General features: G+C 39.1%; 1 protein-coding gene across 2 annotated transcripts; it reads left to right on the forward strand.

Annotated features, from left to right (window-relative positions):
• LOC132118620 (alpha-2,8-sialyltransferase 8E-like) lies at positions 1-14,958 on the forward strand. 2 transcript variants are annotated; one of them, XM_059528579.1, is made up of 7 exons: positions 1-152; positions 1,154-1,234; positions 1,306-1,392; positions 10,765-10,909; positions 11,532-11,644; positions 13,518-13,601; positions 14,260-14,958. In XM_059528579.1, exons 1-7 carry the CDS (start codon positions 49-51, stop codon positions 14,717-14,719), a joined length of 1,074 nt encoding a protein of 357 aa, XP_059384562.1. In that variant the 5' UTR covers positions 1-48; the 3' UTR covers positions 14,720-14,958. The 2 variants fall into 2 exon arrangements, with proteins under 2 accessions (XP_059384562.1, XP_059384564.1); XM_059528581.1 differs by having other exon boundaries at positions 25-106.
• The last annotated feature ends 3,571 nt before the right edge of the window (positions 14,959-18,529 follow it).

An 18,529-nucleotide genomic window follows, 5' to 3' on the forward strand; every position in this document is an offset into this window, starting at 1 on the left:
GGTCTCACCTTTCACCCCTCAGTCACACACACACACACACACACACTGATGGCGTTGGCGTTTCTCCGGTGGATCAAGCTCCTGATGATCCTGATCGTCTTTCAAGGTGTGTGTGAGGTGTTTTATTACACACTCAACACACACTCATCCAGGTGAACATTTAATTTACATTTAATTCATTATTGCGAATTTAAATCAAACTCAATGTTCCTCAAGTCTAACTGTTTTAAATCTCACAAAGTAGTTAAGAATATGATAAGCCTATTGAAATACTATATTTAAGGGGGGGGGGGATAATTGTATCAGTGTTTTATTGTTCATGCAGCAATACATAACTACAATAACTTTGTCTAGTGCTCTTATGAAAGTTTATTGTACAAATTTGAATATACTGAATACTATATTTATAATACTGTAGGTGTACTAGTGTTTTTATAAGGGTTACGACAGAATTTATTTATTTATTTTGCGTTTCCGTTACCTAATGTCGAAAAGCACCGGTGATCGCAGTGTTGCCAGATATTGCTATAAAACAAACAAACAAACAAAAAATTAACAAGACCGACAGAACGCTTTATTTCTGACACTAGTTTTGTAGAAAAGAACATCACTAAGATCTTAAATATGAGTCTGTGCTCTATATCTCCAGTGATGAGATGAGATGTAAATGATCCGCACATATAACACAGTGACTGAGAGCTGAAGAAATCAAGGCTCCTCAGAAGATGTGAGATGTTCTGGAGGCTTGTGAAGATCATTCCTCCGCTGAGGAACAGTGAAAGTAAAGCTTCTGGAAACAAACGCTCCTCAAAAGATCCTGAGGATCAGATTTGAGACTCTAAAACATGATTGATGGAGAATCAAGTAAAGCTGAGCTGCTTCAGTCCAGTAAGAGTTCATCTGGAGATATTACTGACCTTATTCTGACCTTTACTTGATCACAATCAGGAAAGATTTGACACATGAAGCTGGACGCTTGTACAGTTACACTAGAAGAGCTTTGACTGGATAAAACACTCTATCAGTCAGAGACAGAAAGCATGCAGTCGATTGAGTGTAGCAGCAAAGATTGATCACATTGAATATTTAGAGCCTTAAAAATTCAATCAATTTCCAGTATGACTCAGTGGCTTTGGAAACTGTTTTCTTTCAGAGATGGGATGAGGGATCCACTTCATCTGCTGCACTGCGCTAAGCTCAGACACAAGTTTTCCATTATTAAACCGGCCAAAAGGTGCGTGAGAATCAAGATCAAGCAGCTTTCCTTCTGTTTCAGAGGACTGAAAGTGTTTGTTTCCTTCTCAGTATAAAACTGAAGAGCTTCACGCAGGAGCTGTCAGATTTGATGAGCTGTCCGTACAGATCCAACACAACCGAGCGCGAGCTGAACAGGTTTGTGTGTCTTTACATTTGGATTACTGCCTTTGACAGACACTTTTGTCTTGAATTGTCATGAAGTGCTTTGCATTCAAGGTTTATAATGTTTCAAGCTGAGGTACACACTACAGGAACACACTGTATTTCCTGCTGGAGCACATGATGAAGTGACATTCAGCCAAGTATGGTGACCCATACTCAGAATTCGTGCTCCGCATTTAACCCATCCGAAGTGCACACACACAGAGCAGTGTTCATTTATGCTGCGGCGCCCGGGGAGCAGTTGGGGGTTCGATGCCTTGCTCAAGGGCACCTAAGTCGTGGTATTGAAGGTGGAGAGAGAACTGTACATGCACTCCCCCCACCCACAATTCCTGCCGGCCCGGGACTCGAACTCACAACCTTTCGATTGGGAGTCCGACTCTCTAACCATTAGGCCACGACTTCCCCCTGCGTGATGGTTTCTGTGCAGCTGGAAATTCACTTTAGGATAATAGTGTCTGATAATTTGTAGAAGAAATGCTCAGACTGATTAATTTTTTAATGACAGACTTTTGAAACCCTGCATTGTTCTGATCTTGCACAAAATTCCCATTTGTCATTCTTTAAAAATAAAGCTTCTGTATATGCATTGATGGTTCTGTGAGGAACATTTTACATCCTTTGAATCCTGACATTGCACAAACATATTTATAGGAAAATGTTTTTTGTTTTTAGTTTTTCCACAGAAAAATGGTTGTTTTCAGAAATGTTAATTTTAAAGAGTGTAAATGTAAGATGCATGAGCAACAACAATGTGCATATTTCTGATCTACGGTCTTAATATACAGTACATATAACAATGTAATTTAGGCAGCAGCTATTTGCACTGTGTAAATTGGAGATAGATGCTATTTACACTGAGTGAAGATGGCAATGGATTCTGTTTACACAGGGCAAATAACAATGGATTATATTTAATGTCAATGTCAATGTCACTTTTATTTATATAGCGCTTTAAACAAAATACATTGCGTCAAAGCAACTGAACAACATTCATTAGGAAAACAGTGTCAATAATGAAAAAATGATAGTTAAAGGCAGTTCATCATTGAATTCAGTGATGTCATCTCTGTTCAGTTAAATAGTGTCTGTGCATTTATTTGCAATCAAGTCAACGATATCGCTGTAGATGAAGTGACCCCAACTAAGCAAGCCAGAGGCGACAGCGGCAAGGAACCGAAACTCCATCGGTGACAGAATGGAGAAAAAAACCTTGGGAGAAACCAGGCTCAGTTGGGGGGCCAGTTCTCCTCTGACCAGACGAAACCAGTAGTTCAATTCCAGACTGCAGCAAAGTCAGATTGTGCAGAAGAATCATCTGTTTCCTGTGGTCTTGTCCTGGTGCTCCTCTGAGACAAGGTCTTTACAGGGGATCTGTATCTGGGGCTCTAGTTGTCCTGGTCTCCGCTGTCTTTCAGGGATGTAGAGGTCCTTTCTAGGTGCTGATCCAGCATCTGGTCTGGATACGTACTGGATCCGGGTGACTGCAGTGACCCTCTGATCTGGACACAGACTGGATCTGGTGGCTACGGTGACCTCGGAACAAGAGAGAAACAGACAAATATTAGCGTAGATGCCATTCTTCTAATGATGTAGCAAGTACATCGGGTGTTATGGGAAGTGTTTCCGGTTCCGGTTTACCTAATTAATGCATCCTAAAAATCCTTTAACGGATTTGGATAATAAAAGCATATTAGTATGTTATGTGTATGCCAGGTTAAAGAGATGGGTCTTTAATCTAGATTTAAACTGCAAGAGTGTGTCTGCCTCCCGAACAATGTTAGGTAGGTTATTCCAGAGTTTAGGCGCCAAATAGGAAAAGGATCTGCCGCCTGCAGTTGATTTTGATATTCTAGGTATTATCAAATTGCCTGAGTTTTGAGAACGTAGCGGACGTAGAGGATTATAATGTAAAAGGAGCTCATTCAAATACTGAGGTGCTAAACCATTCAGGGCTTTATAAGTAATAAGCAATATTTTAAAATCTATGCGATGCTTGATAGGGAGCCAGTGCAGTGTTGACAGGACCGGGCTAATATGGTCATACTTCCTGGTTCTAGTAAGAACTCTTGCTGCTGCATTTTGGACTAGCTGTAGTTTGTTTACTAAGCGTGCAGAACAACCACCCAATAAAGCATTACAATAATCTAACCTTGAGGTCATAAATGCATGGATTAACATTTCTGCATTTGACATTGAGAGCATAGGCCGTAATTTAGATATATTTTTGAGATGGAAAAATGCAGTTTTACAAATGCTAGAAACGTGGCTTTCTAAGGAAAGATTGCGATCAAATAGCACACCTAGGTTCCTAACTGATGACGAAGAATTGACAGAGCAACCATCAAGTCTTAGACAGTGTTCTAGGTTATTACAAGCAGAGTTTTTAGGTCCTATAATTAACACCTCTGTTTTTTCAGAATTTAGCAGTAAGAAATTACTCGTCATCCAGTTTTTTATATCGACTATGCAATCCATTAGTTTTTCAAATTGGTGTGTTTCACCGGGCTGCAAAGAAATATAGAGCTGAGTATCATCAGCATAACAGTGAAAGCTAACACCATGTTTCCTGATGATATCTCCCAAGGGTAACATATAAAGCGTGAAGAGTAGCGGCCCTAGTACTGAGCCTTGAGGTACTCCATACTGCACTTGTGATCGATCGGATACATCTTCATTCACTGCTACGAACTGATGGCGGTCATATAAGTACGATTTAAACCATGCTAATGCACTTCCACTGATGCCAACAAAGTATTCAAGTCTATGCAAAAGAATGTTGTGGTCAATTGTGTCAAACGCAGCACTAAGATCCAATAAAACTAATAGAGAGATACAACCACGATCAGATGATAAGAGCAGATCATTTGTAACTCTAAGGAGAGCAGTCTCAGTACTATGATACAGTCTAAATCCTGACTGGAAATCCTCACATATACCATTTTTCTCTAAGAAGGAATATAATTGTGTGGATACCACCTTCTCTAGTATCTTGGACAGAAAAGGGAGATTCGAGATTGGTCTATAATTAACTAGTTCTTTGGGGTCAAGTTGTGGTTTTTTGATGAGAGGCTTAATAACAGCCAGTTTGAAGGTTTTGGGGACATATCCTAATGACAATGAGGAATTAATAATAGTCAGAAGAGGATCTATGACTTCTGGAAGCACCTCTTTCAGGAGCTTAGATGGTATAGGTTCTAACATACATGTTGTTGGTTTAGATGATTTAACAAGTTTATACAATTCTTCCTCTCCTATGGTAGAGAATGAGTGGAACTGTTCCTCAGGGGGTCTATAGTGCACTGTCTGATGTGATACTGTAGCTGACGGCTGAATGGTTGCAATTTTATCTCTAATAGTATCGATTTTAGAAGTAAAGTAGTTCATAAAGTCATTACTGCTGTGGTGTTGGGAAATGTCAACACTTGTTGAGGCTTTATTTTTCGTTAATTTAGCCACTGTATTGAATAAATACCTGGGGTTATGTTTGTTTTCTTCTAAAAGAGAAGAAAAGTATTCGGATCTAGCAGTTTTTAATGCTTTTCTGTAGGATATGTTACTTTCCCGCCAAGCAATACGAAATACCTCTAGTTTTGTTTTCCTCCAGCTGCGCTCCATTTTTCGGGCTGCTCTCTTTAGGGTGCGAGTATGCTCATTATACCATGGTGTCAAACTGTTTTCCTTAACCTTCCTTAAGCGTAAAGGAGCAACTGTATTTAAAGTGCTAGAAAAGAGAGAGTCCATAGTTTCTGTTACATCATCAAGTTGTTCGGAGGTTTTGGATATGCTAAGGAATTTGGATACATCAGGAAGATAACTTAAAAAGCAGTCTTTTGTGTTAGAAGTGATGGTTCTTCCATACTTGTAACAAGAAGTAGAATTTACAATTTTGGCTATATGAAGTTTGCACAGAACTAAATAATGATCTGAGATATCATCACTTGGCTGAATAATTTCAACACCATCAACATCAATTCCATGTGACAGTATTAAATCTAGAGTATGATTTCGACAATGAGTAGGTCCTGAAACGTGTTGTCTAACACCAATAGAGTTCAGAATGTCTATAAATGCTGATCCCAATGCATCTTTTTCATTATCAACATGGATATTAAAATCACCAACTATTAAGACTTTATCTGCAGCCAGAACTAACTCAGATGTAAAATCACCAAACTCTTTAATAAAGTCTGTATGGTGCCCTGGTGGCCTGTATACAGTAGCCAGTACAAACATAACAGGGGATTTATCATTAACATTTGTTTCTTTGGATAATGTTATATGAAGCACCATTACTTCAAACGAGTTATACTTGTAGCCTGCCCTCTGAGAAATCCTGAAAACGTTGTTATAAATTGGAGCAACGCCTCCACCTTTGCCTTTTAGACGTGGCTCATGTTTATAACAGTAATCTTGGGGGGAGGACTCATTTAAAATAATGTAATCATCAGGTTTTAGCCAGGTTTCTGTCAAACAGAGTACATCTATATTATGATCAGTGATCATATTATTTACAAAAAGTGTTTTCGTAGAAAGGGATCTGATATTCAATAAGCCAAGCTTTATCATTTGTTTATCCATATTGCTTCTGTTTTTTATTTGTTGAACCTCAATTAAATTGTTAATCTTAACTTGGTTTGGACGTTTTTTGTATTTTCTAGTTCGGGGAACAGACACAGTCTCTATAGTGTGATATCTAGGTGAAAGAGTCTCTATGTGCTGAGAATTAACTGACCTCTGTGATGGGAGGCAGCTAGCAGACGGTCGGTTTAGCCAGTCTGTCTGCTTCCTGACCTGGGCCCCAGTTAGTCAAGTATAAACACTAAGACTCTTTGCCATATTTCTAGAGAGAAGAGTGGCGCCACCCCAGGAGGGATGAAGACCATCTCTTTTAAACAGGTCAGGTCTGCCCCAAAAGCTCGTCCAATTGTCTATGAAACCTATGTTATTCTGTGGGCACCACTTAGACATCCAGCCATTGAGTGATGACAATCTGCTATGCATCTCATCACCACGGTAAGCAGGGAGGGGACCAGAGCATATTACAGTGTCTGACATCGTGCTTGCAAGTTCACACACCTCTTTAATGTTATTTTTTTAGTGATCTCCGACTGGCGAAGTCGAACATCATTAGCGCCGGCATGAATAACAATCTTACTGTATTTACGTTTAGCATTAGCCAGCACTTTTAAATTTGCCAAGATGTCAGGCGCTCTGGCTCCCGGTAAACATTTGACTATGGTGGCTGGTGTCTCTATATTCACGTTCTGTACAATAGAATCACCAATAACTAGAGCACTTTCATCAGGTTTCTCAGTGGGTGCATCACTGAGTGGGGAGAACCTGTTTAATGTTTTGATCGGAACAGAAGAGCGGTGTTTTGACCCACGACTACGCTGCCTCACCGTCACCCAGTTGCCCTGCTGCAGGGGCTCTGTTTCCGGAACCGAACAATGTACAGGAATCCCTGAGCTAGACGCATCCAAAGCCGTATCTAGAGCCCTAACATTCTTACTGTCCTCAATTAAAGTTTGGATGCGTGTCTCTAATTCTGAAATCTTCTCTGTCAGCCTAACTATTTCCCTGCATTTATCACATGTGAATCCCTCATCAGCGACAGAGATAGATAAACTGTACATGTGGCAAGAGGTGCAAGAAACAATGATAGGAGAAGCCATTACTCACCGTGCTTGATGAAATATTCTTACTGCGGTTGTTTGATGAACTTGTGAAAAACTGGAGCGAGGGAGAGGAGAGGAGAAAAGAAAACAGCGATAGGTTCGAATGAAAACGCTAATGACAAGCTAATGAGTGCTAACGCTTTGCAGGTGTACTGCACTCACGGATATAAAATAAAAGTGAACGATCAAAGTTAATCTGATAAGATTGATCGATAATATCAGAAATATGGTGTGAATTAAGTTATATTTTACCACTTTAAAAAACAGAGAGTAATAGTAAGATAAAGATTCTAGAGAAAAAAATAAAATAAAAACAGCTACACGGAGCTACAATTTGCTACAGAAGGCCAACAGGAAGTAGAGAAAACACTGTCCAACAGCGACACCCGCAGGCAGGCCAATGACAAATCAATCTTATTTACATAAGAGTATCTTTGCAATATGCTATTTACACTGCAATATGTTAAAATAGCAGGATTTTCTGATTGCAAATATTGGTTATTATCTGCACCTTAGTTTTGTAGTACATAATAAAACAGTATGCAGTAATAACATGCTGAGTGTAAATTATAATTTTAATTCAAATTATTAATTGGATGTCACCTTATTTTTGACAATATAAATACATTCTTTTCAACTTTTTGCTTATTTCCTTTTATTGAAAATAAATGTTTTTCTGATGTTATATGAGATTTGAAAAAGAACACCAAAAAACTTTGGCAAAAGGCAGATTCAAACATGTGTCGACTGCATCAAGAACACTGGTGCACATACTTTACCCCCACACCACTGGGACTGTTTTTAATCAAGTGAGCTTAAGTGGGAGATGTTTATTAATGTCTTTTTATATTAATCTTTTGTTTTGTTTATATTTTAAGCTTATTTTATATTACACATGACATGGATTTGTCATGATTAGCCACAGAAACACTTTTTTTACACTGCTTAAAACGGCACCATCTCTTCAGCAATAAAGTTCAACATAATACTATTTATATACCAATATACCAATAAAGTGGGAGTATAAATGCTTTTATCTGTGTTTCCTAATAAACATGACTCAAAACACTGCGACTACAGTAAAATAAAAAAAATAAAAAAAAGCATTTGGTTTTCTATAAACACAAATTTCTGGGCATTATTAGAGTTGAAGATGTTAGAATAAAACCAAAGTTTTAAAGCATTCAAGCACAAGACGCTAAGGAACTCATCTGAGTACTTCCATTCCTATCATCTGGTCTTATAGAAATATATAGTTGAGTATAATCACCGTAACAATGGATACTAATCCCGTATTTTCAAATAATATCACAGAGGGGCAAAATGTTTATTGATAATAGCAGAGGGCCTAGGACAGATCCTTGCGGCACACCATACTTTCCTGCCGATAATTAAGATGATTCCCCATTTAAACAGACAAAGTTGTAGCGATCAGACAGGTAGGATCTAAACCATCTTAGAACCTGCCCTTGAATACCTGTATGGTTTTTTTAAATCTTTAGATCTTTCAGTATGTCATGATCTATAGGGTCAAATGCAACACTAAGATCAAGTAAAACTAGTAATGAGATGCAGCCTTGATCTGACACAAGAAACAAGTCAATTGTAATTTTAACAAGTGTAGTTTCTGTGCTGTGGTGGGGTGGGGCCTGAAACCTGATGGAAATTCCTCTTGCAGATAAGAAATTTTGCAGGGAGGAGCACAATTGAGCAGACAACTTTTAAAAAGATTTTAGACAATGCTATAATCCACGATGGCGGTGCAGTTGGACGCAGTGGCTACTCCAGCGGCACAGTCACTCATCACAGTTTGGCCAGATGATACTACAGGTACCTCAACACTACTGGACTGCTTTCAGTGCACAGACTGGAACATGTTTAAAGAGGCAGCCACCTACAACAAACTCACAGACCCGCAGGAGCACACTGAAACTGTGAGTGGTCATATCAAAAAGTGCATTGATGATGTGACGGTCAACAAGACGATCACAACACATGCAAACCAGAAGTCGTGGATGACAGTAGAGGTTCGTGAGCTGCTAAAGACCAGAGATGAAGAGTTCAGGTCAGGAGACAAAGCAGCCCTCAAAACAGCAAGAGCCAATCTGTCCTGTGGCATCAAAAATGCAAAATGGTCATATGTTCAAAAAATCAACAACATGGAGCCTGTGGCAAGACATTCAGACCATCACTGACTACAAGCTCCCACCACAGGCCTGTGATGATGAAACATCACTCCCGGATGCACTCAACCACTTTTATTAATGGTTTGACATGGATAATGACACACCTGCACAAAAACTGACCAAACCTCCCAACGACCAGGTGCTCTGTCTCCAGCCGATGTAAGGAAGACCCTATCTAGGATTAACTCACGCAAGACTGCGGGTCCTGACGACATACCTGGCCGTGTACTGAGAGACTGTGCTGCACAGCTGACAGATGTCCTAACTGATATCTTCAACACCTCACTGAACCAGGCAGTCGTCCGCAGATGTCTCAAATCCACGACCATCATAACGGTACCAAAGAAATCACCTGTGTTCTGTCTAAACAACTACCGTCCCATAGCACTGACTGAAAATCATGATGAAGTGCTTTGAGAGGTTAGTCATGCACAACATCAAAACCAACCTCCACAACACACTCAATCCACTCCAGTTTGGCAATTTACTCCACCCTCCACCTGGCTCTTACCCACCTAGAGAATAAAGATTCCTATGTTAGAACGCTGTTCATCGACTTCAGCTCAGCATTCAACACAATAATACCACAACAGCTCATTAATAAACTTAACCTGCTGGGCCTTAACAATTCGCTCTGTAATTGGATCCTGGACTTTCTAACTGGAGGACCTCAGTCAGTCCGTGTTGGCCACAACACCTGGAGCACTACCACACTGAGCACAGGTGCCCCACAAGGCTATGTACTCAGCCCGCTGCTCTTCACGCTGCCGACCCACGACTGCACTGCCAAGTTTAGCTCCAACCACATCATCAAGTTCACAGATGACACAACAGTGGTAGGTCTCATCAGCAACAGTGATGAAATGCACTACAGAGAGGAAGTGGCACAGCTGGCTGAATGGTGTAACACTAACAATCTGTCCCTCAATGTGAGTAAGACAAAAGAGGTTGTGATGGACTTCAGGAGAAACTCTGTTGACCCCCCCCACTGACCATCTGACAGTTTCAAATCATTTTTGTGCAATTCTTCTCTATGCACACAAGACACTTTTCACACACACTGCTGTATGGACATAATCCCACAAAGACTCATAGTAATATGAAGTAATATGTGTGTTTACATGCACTACAAATCATCTTGCACTGTTCCCCAGCCAGCTGCTTGACTTACAATGTTTCTCTTTGCAAATGTACAGTATTATGTGAAGCATTCGTATAGTCTGTATATTTTACTTTTTCTGTCTATGTATAGGTAAACTTATAAAAATAATGTAAATAAACAAAATTCTGTCATTATTAAATTCTCTGCCGATTTTCTTTCATTCATTTTGTAAATGAGGCAGATTGTGCTTGAGACAAGCAGTTAAAAACAGGTTAAACCTCACATCTTTAAATACTGAGGTGGTTCATTTTAACAAAGATTACATTTGAAAAGCTACTGTAAACTAATAAACTTTCTCTCTATGTGTTTTTGTCAGAATGAGGCTGCAGTTTTGCTGTAATGCCACAGGATTGTTATTCCTCACCAAACACAACACGGCCATCAATCAGACCATCCCGTATGAGACAAGCACAACAAAAAGTTACAAAATGAATGCAGCTGTTCACAGCATGTTGCCTGAGGTGTGTATGTTTGAGATGAATATACATTTACACCTCATTAATGCTATGTGTTTGTGAACTGTGATGGTGTAGGACCCAACCTTTCAAATCAGTCAAGCCCTATAAAGTGTATATTCTGACTATACATTTTCTTTTTCCTGGATATGTTTCAGCTGGTATTTCTAGTGTCAAAACTTTGTAGTTCATACTTGCTGAAGGTAATAACCGAAAATAGTTTGACCAGTAGCATGCATCATTGAATATAATCAACCAATTGTGGTGTTTGATAAGGCAGATACAGAGAACAGTCAAAAAGGATAGTCAAATGCACACACCCGTAATGTTCTTATGTAGTTAGTAATTACACATGTATTTTTTATGAACATACTGTACACACATACTTTGAATATAGCATTTTTGGTGTAGGTGTGTCTGATTTATATTGTACAGCAAAGCTTTTACATACTTTTAAACGTAATGCATTACAATAGAATATGCATGGAATATACAGTTAGTACCATATAAAACCATTACGCCTATGGAGAGTCCCTACAAGAATAACAAACAAGATGTGTGTCTGTGCGTGTGTGTGTGTGTGCGTGTGTGTGTGCGCGTGTGTGTGCGCGTGTGTGTGTGTGTGCAGGATCTCCCCTGGAGTGGTCGTCGTCTGGGTCAGTGTGCTGTAGTTGGCAGTGGTGGGATCCTGAAGAACAGCAGCTGTGGACGTGAGATTGACAGCGCAGACTTCGTGATACGGTAAACACATCCCATCATGCCTTGCTCCTCACTGGCTGTGATTGTGTGCTCAAACAGAGTGATTTCAGTGGACCAGAAAATCCCACAGACGCACATTGAAAGAGCAATTCAGCTGATGAGTGTTTGGTTGTTTCTCATACAATATCTAATAGTTTAAACCCTTCATGGCTGTAGTGTGTTATAGTAACACACATGAAGCATCTCTTATCTGCTGAGGAGCTCCATGTCCCGTCTTCACCCGGCTGAGCAACCACTGATGAATACAGTATAAGACAAACCAGTCTCAATGACCAGATTCTCTCGTGAATGTTTAACTAGTTTCAATAACAAACTAGTTTTTGACCGAAAGGAAACAGTTAGTGAGACTGGGGAAATTCATGTCAAACAGCCGCTCCACCAACACTGGTGCCCCTCAGGGCTCTGTTCTCTCCCCTCTGCTCTTCTCCCTTTACACCAACGACTGCACCTCTAAAGACCCCTCTGTCAAGCTCCTGAAGTTTGCAGACGACACTACAGTCATCGGCCTCATCCAGGACAGTGACGAGTCTGCTTACAGACAAGAGGTTAAAGAGCTGGCTGTCTGGTGCACTCTCAACAACCTGGAGCTGAACACGCTCAAAAGAGTGGACTCCCCTATTCCCCATCATAGACAGCACCGTGGCAGCAGTGGAGTCATTCAGGTTCCTGGGCACCACTATCTCTCAGGACCTGAAGTGGGACATTCACATTGGCTCCATTGTGAAAAAAGCCCAGCAGAGGTTGTACTTCCTTCATCCTTCGCCAGCTGAGGAAGTTTAACCTGCCACAGGAGCTGCTGAAACAGTTCTACTCAGCCGTCATTGAGTCCTGTGTACTTTAATAACTGTCTGGTTTGGTTCAGCTACAAAATCAGACATCAGAAGACTACAGAGAACTGTTCGGACTGCTGAAAGGATTATTGGTGCTCCCCTGCCCACCCTCCAAGAACTGTACACATCCAGAGTGAGGAAAAGGACTCAGAAAATCACTCTGGATCCCTCACATTCAAGTCACCCCATCTTTGAACTTTTACCATCTGGTCGGCGCCTCCGAGCCGCAAATACCAGAACAGCAAGGCACAAGAATAGTTTCTTCCCCCAGGCAATCTACCTCATGAACAGTTAAATGTTCCCCACTTATGCAATAAAAATGTGCAATATCCTTATATTTATTTGTTACCCCTCCATCCTAGTACATCCCTCCATCTTACTCAATCCTATTCCATTATCATTTATAGCACAATTGTTTATACACTTATTTATTTGCAAAAACATTTTTTATTATTTTTTTTGCTGTGTTCTTGTCTCGTGTAATGGAAGCTTATGTCACAAAAACAAATTCCTTGTATGCGCAAGCATATCACGTCTGATTCTGATTATAAAACTGAAAAAGATGCCGACAGATCAACACTGTGAAAACATCACACGATCACCAGGAAGTTATGTTTTGTGCTCTCAAATTTCATGTTGATTTCAGTGTTATTGCCATTCCTTGTAATTATTTGATGCACTATATAAATAATGTTATCCTGAATGCACTGTAGGTCGCTTTGGATAAAAGCGTCTGGTAAATACATTTATTGCAGTGTCTGTTCATCTCTATTAATGTTAGTTAATAATTATTTAGATTTTATATAGTAAACTGATTGAAAATGGGATGTTTGTATAAACGTCGGCATCAAATTCTCTTTTTAATGAACACATTAAAAGTTCAAGACCTGCTGAAAACCAACATATATGAAGTTGGTTATATTAAGCCATTTCTGCTTAATATCATGCAGATTTTACTTTTAACAGATAGAAGTGGCATCTGTTTTGTATGATGATCAAATCAAAGAGTGTTCTCTCTGTTTCAGTTTTAATTTGGCGTGGATTAATGACAGTGATGTTGGACAGAAGACCGATCTGATAACCATCAACCCCAGTCAGATTAGGAATGGGTCAGTGACCATACACACTCTCTCTCTCTCTCTCTCTCTCTCTCTCTCTCTCTCTCTCTCTCTCAGACACACACACACAGACACAAACACACACACATACAGTGTTTAGGGGTAATGCATTACAAGTAACGCAAGTTACACAATCAGACTACTTTTTTAAAGTAACTAGTAAAGTATCTCATTATACTTTTTCATGAACTACGAGTTACTGCTGCTCATATTCTTCATGAGATTAGTTTGAGCAGCGCCCTCTGCTGTACAGATGTGGATTTACTCTTCCTTCAGTCTGATGCCTGTTCACTTCACCTCTGGTGTGATTTTAGCACAATATTGTAATGTACTAGGCTACTTGTAAAAGTAACTTCCCCTCATCACTCAAAATATATATACGTATATATGTGTGTATAAAGGGTTTTTCAGGCATCAAAACAATAAGTGCAATACAGCTTTCAATTGTTGCTTTAGAAAGTGTCCTGTTTATTTGAGTGCAAAAAATAAATATCATAAATTTTTACAATGATTTCGAGAAAACAGCCACTAAAATGTCAGTCAGTGTCACAATGTTGTCAGGAATATTTACCACAAGAATCATTAACCAAAAGACTATTTACTCATAATTTTACATTTTTAAACTTTGCCACGATCACATTTGCCGTAGGTACAAGAATCTGATGCAGGATCCGGATCCGTTGGTGGAGAGGGTCAGTGTGTACAGAAACGCATCCCTCGCTATTCCCGCCTTCGCCTACACCTTCTGCACTGGAGTGTCAATCAAAACTCTCAAAGTCCTCCATCCAATCAGACCGGTGGCATTCTTCAGCCCTGTTTACCTACGAACACTGGACCGTTTCTGGAAGGGGCGTGGCCTGAAGGAGACCCGCCTCTCATCTGGGTTTATGTTAATTAGCACGGCCCTGGAACTGTGTGAGCATGTGCATGTTTACGGATTCTGGCCGTTTGGAATGGACCTGCAGGACAATCCGGTTCCGTATCATTACTACGACGAGTTGAGTCCGCACCGATCCATGCACAAGATGCCGGAGGAGTTTGTGCGGCTTCTGCAGCTCCACAGCCAGGGGGCGCTAACACTGCACCTGGGGCCCTGTGCGCACCCCTGACCGCATCTGTCTGGGACCATCAGTTATTTAAAGGAGAGGACACATTAAATCATTTAAACTGTTTTGAAGTAAAAGGCTAGCACAAAATCATCTTTATCATTTCAGGATGTCTAAAGAATATTGTTTTGCCAGAGTTTGTTCTCTGGAGATTGTTTTGTCATGGGAGATCTTAAGCATGGATATTTATTTCCTCAAGTGATTGTCCTCAGTTTTGGAATACAATATGTGTTTGATATTGATTGTGTTATTTGTTCTTAGTGTTTTTAGGAGTGTGACAAAACAAGTGTTTCAGTTTTTCTCTGAACAGTGTAATACACAGTGCTTTTCTGGGTGTTTTCGATGGACTTTAGAGTCATAAAGTGAGTGAATGATTAATTTAGCTGCAGAAAAGAGACTTTAGGTTGACTACGGTGAACAACGAAGCAGTTCCTCACAGCGAGCGGATCAAATATAGATATAAATATTCAGTAGATAATAACTCTTAAGTACCTTTAAGTTGAGTGTTTTAGTAGCTGATGCTGAGAGTAAACACGTCATCTGTCCATCTTTTCGGTCTAATGCTTCATTTATAAACTGAATTCATCAGAACAGCACATGGTTGGCCAGCGATGGAGGAAAGTAAGGTAAGAGAATATCTCTTAATGATAAAACATCAAATAAGGAGCGATTTCATCCAAATCTTGTTTCTCTCTATGATAGACTGATCATGTAACTCCGCCCACAACTCCAAACAAAGCCACGCCCTCTCCGCCAAAGTCCGTTGAACGGCCGAGTGAGTGCAACCGTTATTTTTGAATGTTTAAAACAACCACTTAGAAAAATAACTTTGAATATACATTCTTTTACTGTTACAGGAAGCAGGTTTGTTCATAACTTGGGGAGAATGTTCCCTGTTAGCTGGTCACTACTGTGGTTATAGTTTGTTTGTGTGTTTCTGGTTGTGTCTGTTTCTGTCCAGCAGTAGGTTTGAGCAGCCCAGAGTTACTAAAAGAACTGAAAGAACCGCATGCGCTCAAACACGTCCCTGCTCACAAGGGACTGACCACTGTGTTCTGTGGACGAGGACGACAGGTCAGACACACTAAATCTACACCACTATAAAAATACATCTAAAATAAATATTCTGTTGTTTACATAATGACAAGGTTTATATATATATATATATATCAGAGTTTGGTTCCAAAACGCTATAAATCCATTTTGATTAATTTGAGTAAAAATGTGTTTTCTATACCAAGGAAGAGGCAAGATGAAAACCACTATTTTCACATGGCATCTTTAGGTTATAATAACATTAAAAATTCAAATCCAGATTTTGATTTTCAAACATTTATTAGAAAAAAAATTGCCCAAAATGCAATAAATCCATTGAATCAATATGAAAGTTATTTTTCATATTGAAACTGATGAAAATACACCGTAAGTTGATCCACTTTTGACAGACTCTGAACTTGGTCAGTACTAATCTTATATACAGACACTGGACTAAAAATACATTCATCAGTCATCACTTCCAACATGAGTTCAGCAGGTCATTTCCCTTACATTCAACTTCCAAAAGTGCATTCATCTTTGCCATGTTACATTCTTTTAGTTGACTGGTGCTATGTGCTGTATTAACACAAACCCTGACAAGCCATGGAATATCACATCCAGAATAAAAGAGATATAGTGTAGCTTGTCAGTGATCTATGGCTCTGTGTATTAAATCCATCTCAATAATCTCCATCTGAAAGCATGTGATGGAGATTTACAATTCTATTAATCATAGAACCCGATTTACTGACGAGATGTGCAAGACAATCACATGTGATTTATCATGCAGCCCTTGTTTGTTGACTAGGATAGGATACTGGGTGTATTCAAAGCGCCGCCATTACTGTCTAGAGTGAGTGGAATGGTGCGCTGTGATTGGTTGAATGGATATATCGCATTCTGCAGAGAAGGGAGACTGCCGTTTGTCGCAGTTTGGAAAAAAGGTAGAAAACATTTTGTGTAATATAAAACATTTACTTTTCAATACCGACTAGATACAATACTGATTTTGGCGGAAACTATATATATATATTTTTTAAATGACGTTTTGGAACCAAACTCTTTATATATTATTAATAATAATCCCAATACAGCCAGAAACACAAAAATATACACTACCGTTCAAAAATCTGGGATCAGTTAGACTTTTAATGTTTTTTAAAGAAGTCTCTTCTGCTCCTCAAGGCTGTATTTATTTGACCAATAAATGTATTTATGTGATGCGCAGCTGTATTTCATCATTATTACTCCAGTATAAAATGTCACATGATCTTCAGAAATCATTCTATTATGCTGGGGCTCATAATAGACCTCGGGTCGGCAGTAACACATCCAGCACCATCACACTGAACACTGGGGCCCCCCAAGGATGTGTGCTGAGCCCCCTCCTCTTCACGCTGCTGACCGTTACACAGCTCCAACCTCTTCACTAAAAGGATAATTTTGTTTAATGTGAGCCAAAATCATCACAATTAAAAGAACCAAAGACTTAAACTACTTCAGTCTGTGTGCACTGAATTTATTTAATACACGTTTCACAATTTGAGTTGAATTACTGAAATGAACTTTTCCACAACATTATAATTTATTGAAATGCACCTGTATTATAATAGAAAAATTGTTTTAGATTATAATAATATTTCACAATATAAATTTTTTTCCTGTATTTTTGATCAAATAAATGCAGCCTTGATGAGCAGAAGAAACTCCTGTAAAAACATAAAAAATCGTTCTGATCCTAAACTTTTGACCGGCAGTGTTTGTATGCTTTTTTATTGTTTCAGAAACCGGAGACAGAGAGTGGTTCAAAAAAACCTGCACTGAAACGCCAGCAATCACAGTGACTGTCCGATGGTGATTACAGCTGCTCTGTCATTGGCTGTTTGAGCTGTCTGTCAGTGATTAGCCCCACCCCCTTGGTGATGTCACATCACTGTGAGCTGCTCTGGCTCTGAGGATCTTCTGTATGAAGCAGTCTGTCAATCTGTAGCGCATCTCTTGTTAAAACTGTGTGTGACTGTGTTTCGTATCAAATATGAAATAGAAATCAAAGCTGAGATTGTGTGTGTTAAAATAGCGAAGACCTGACTTCTTTCAGTTTATTAAGTGGCCAGTTGGAATGTGTATTGGAATGAATGGAAGAGTATGTGAAAAAACAATAAATTGCATTACATATCTGGACTAATTTTGCCAATTTATTCTTAGAATAGACCATTTTTTAGTTCAACACTGTCAAACTGATTTTAATTTGGAAAGATAACTATAATATGAATCGATTAAATATAATATGGAATATATTTAGTATGAAGTATGTAATTGTGAGTGTGTGTAGTTTTATTTAATATTAATACATTTTGTGTCATGTTTTTATGTCTATACATTTTTATTATTTATTATTGTTATTAGAATTGTTTTTAGTTATTTTAGTACTTTCAGTTGAACTGAACCAATTAACAAAAAACAATGTATTTTTCATTTTATTTCAAGTAACTGTATATAGTTTATATATAGTTTTAATTCACAATAATAACCCTGGTTTCTGGAAATACTCCATGTTGTGTGTGCAAGAACATGTTTGTGAGTAATTCATACTGACAAAATAAATGTAGTACTGTAATCCCTGTAATTGTAGTAGTTCAGGCAATGTTCTGTTTTAATTCTATTTTAGTTCTATTTTAATTCTCAAATACAAATAGAATCCTGTTTGTTGACTCAGGTCTCAGATTCAGGTATTTCCGTGTGATTGTGTGTTCAGCCCTGATTGAGCGACACACA

The sequence above is a fragment of the Carassius carassius genome, chromosome 37 (assembly GCF_963082965.1).
Source record: "Carassius carassius chromosome 37, fCarCar2.1, whole genome shotgun sequence".
Taxonomy (NCBI): domain Eukaryota; kingdom Metazoa; phylum Chordata; class Actinopteri; order Cypriniformes; family Cyprinidae; genus Carassius; species Carassius carassius.

Coding starts and splice junctions, on each gene's coding strand:
- LOC132118620 (XM_059528579.1), top strand. CDS start 49: ATGGCGTTGGCGTTTCTCCGGTGGATCAAGCTCCTGATGATCCTGATC. Junction 153..1,153: donor CTCAACACACACTCATCCAG/GTGAACATTTAA, acceptor GTTTTCTTTCAG/AGATGGGATGAGGGATCCAC. Junction 10,910..11,531: donor TTCACAGCATGTTGCCTGAG/GTGTGTATGTTT, acceptor GTGTGTGTGCAG/GATCTCCCCTGGAGTGGTCG.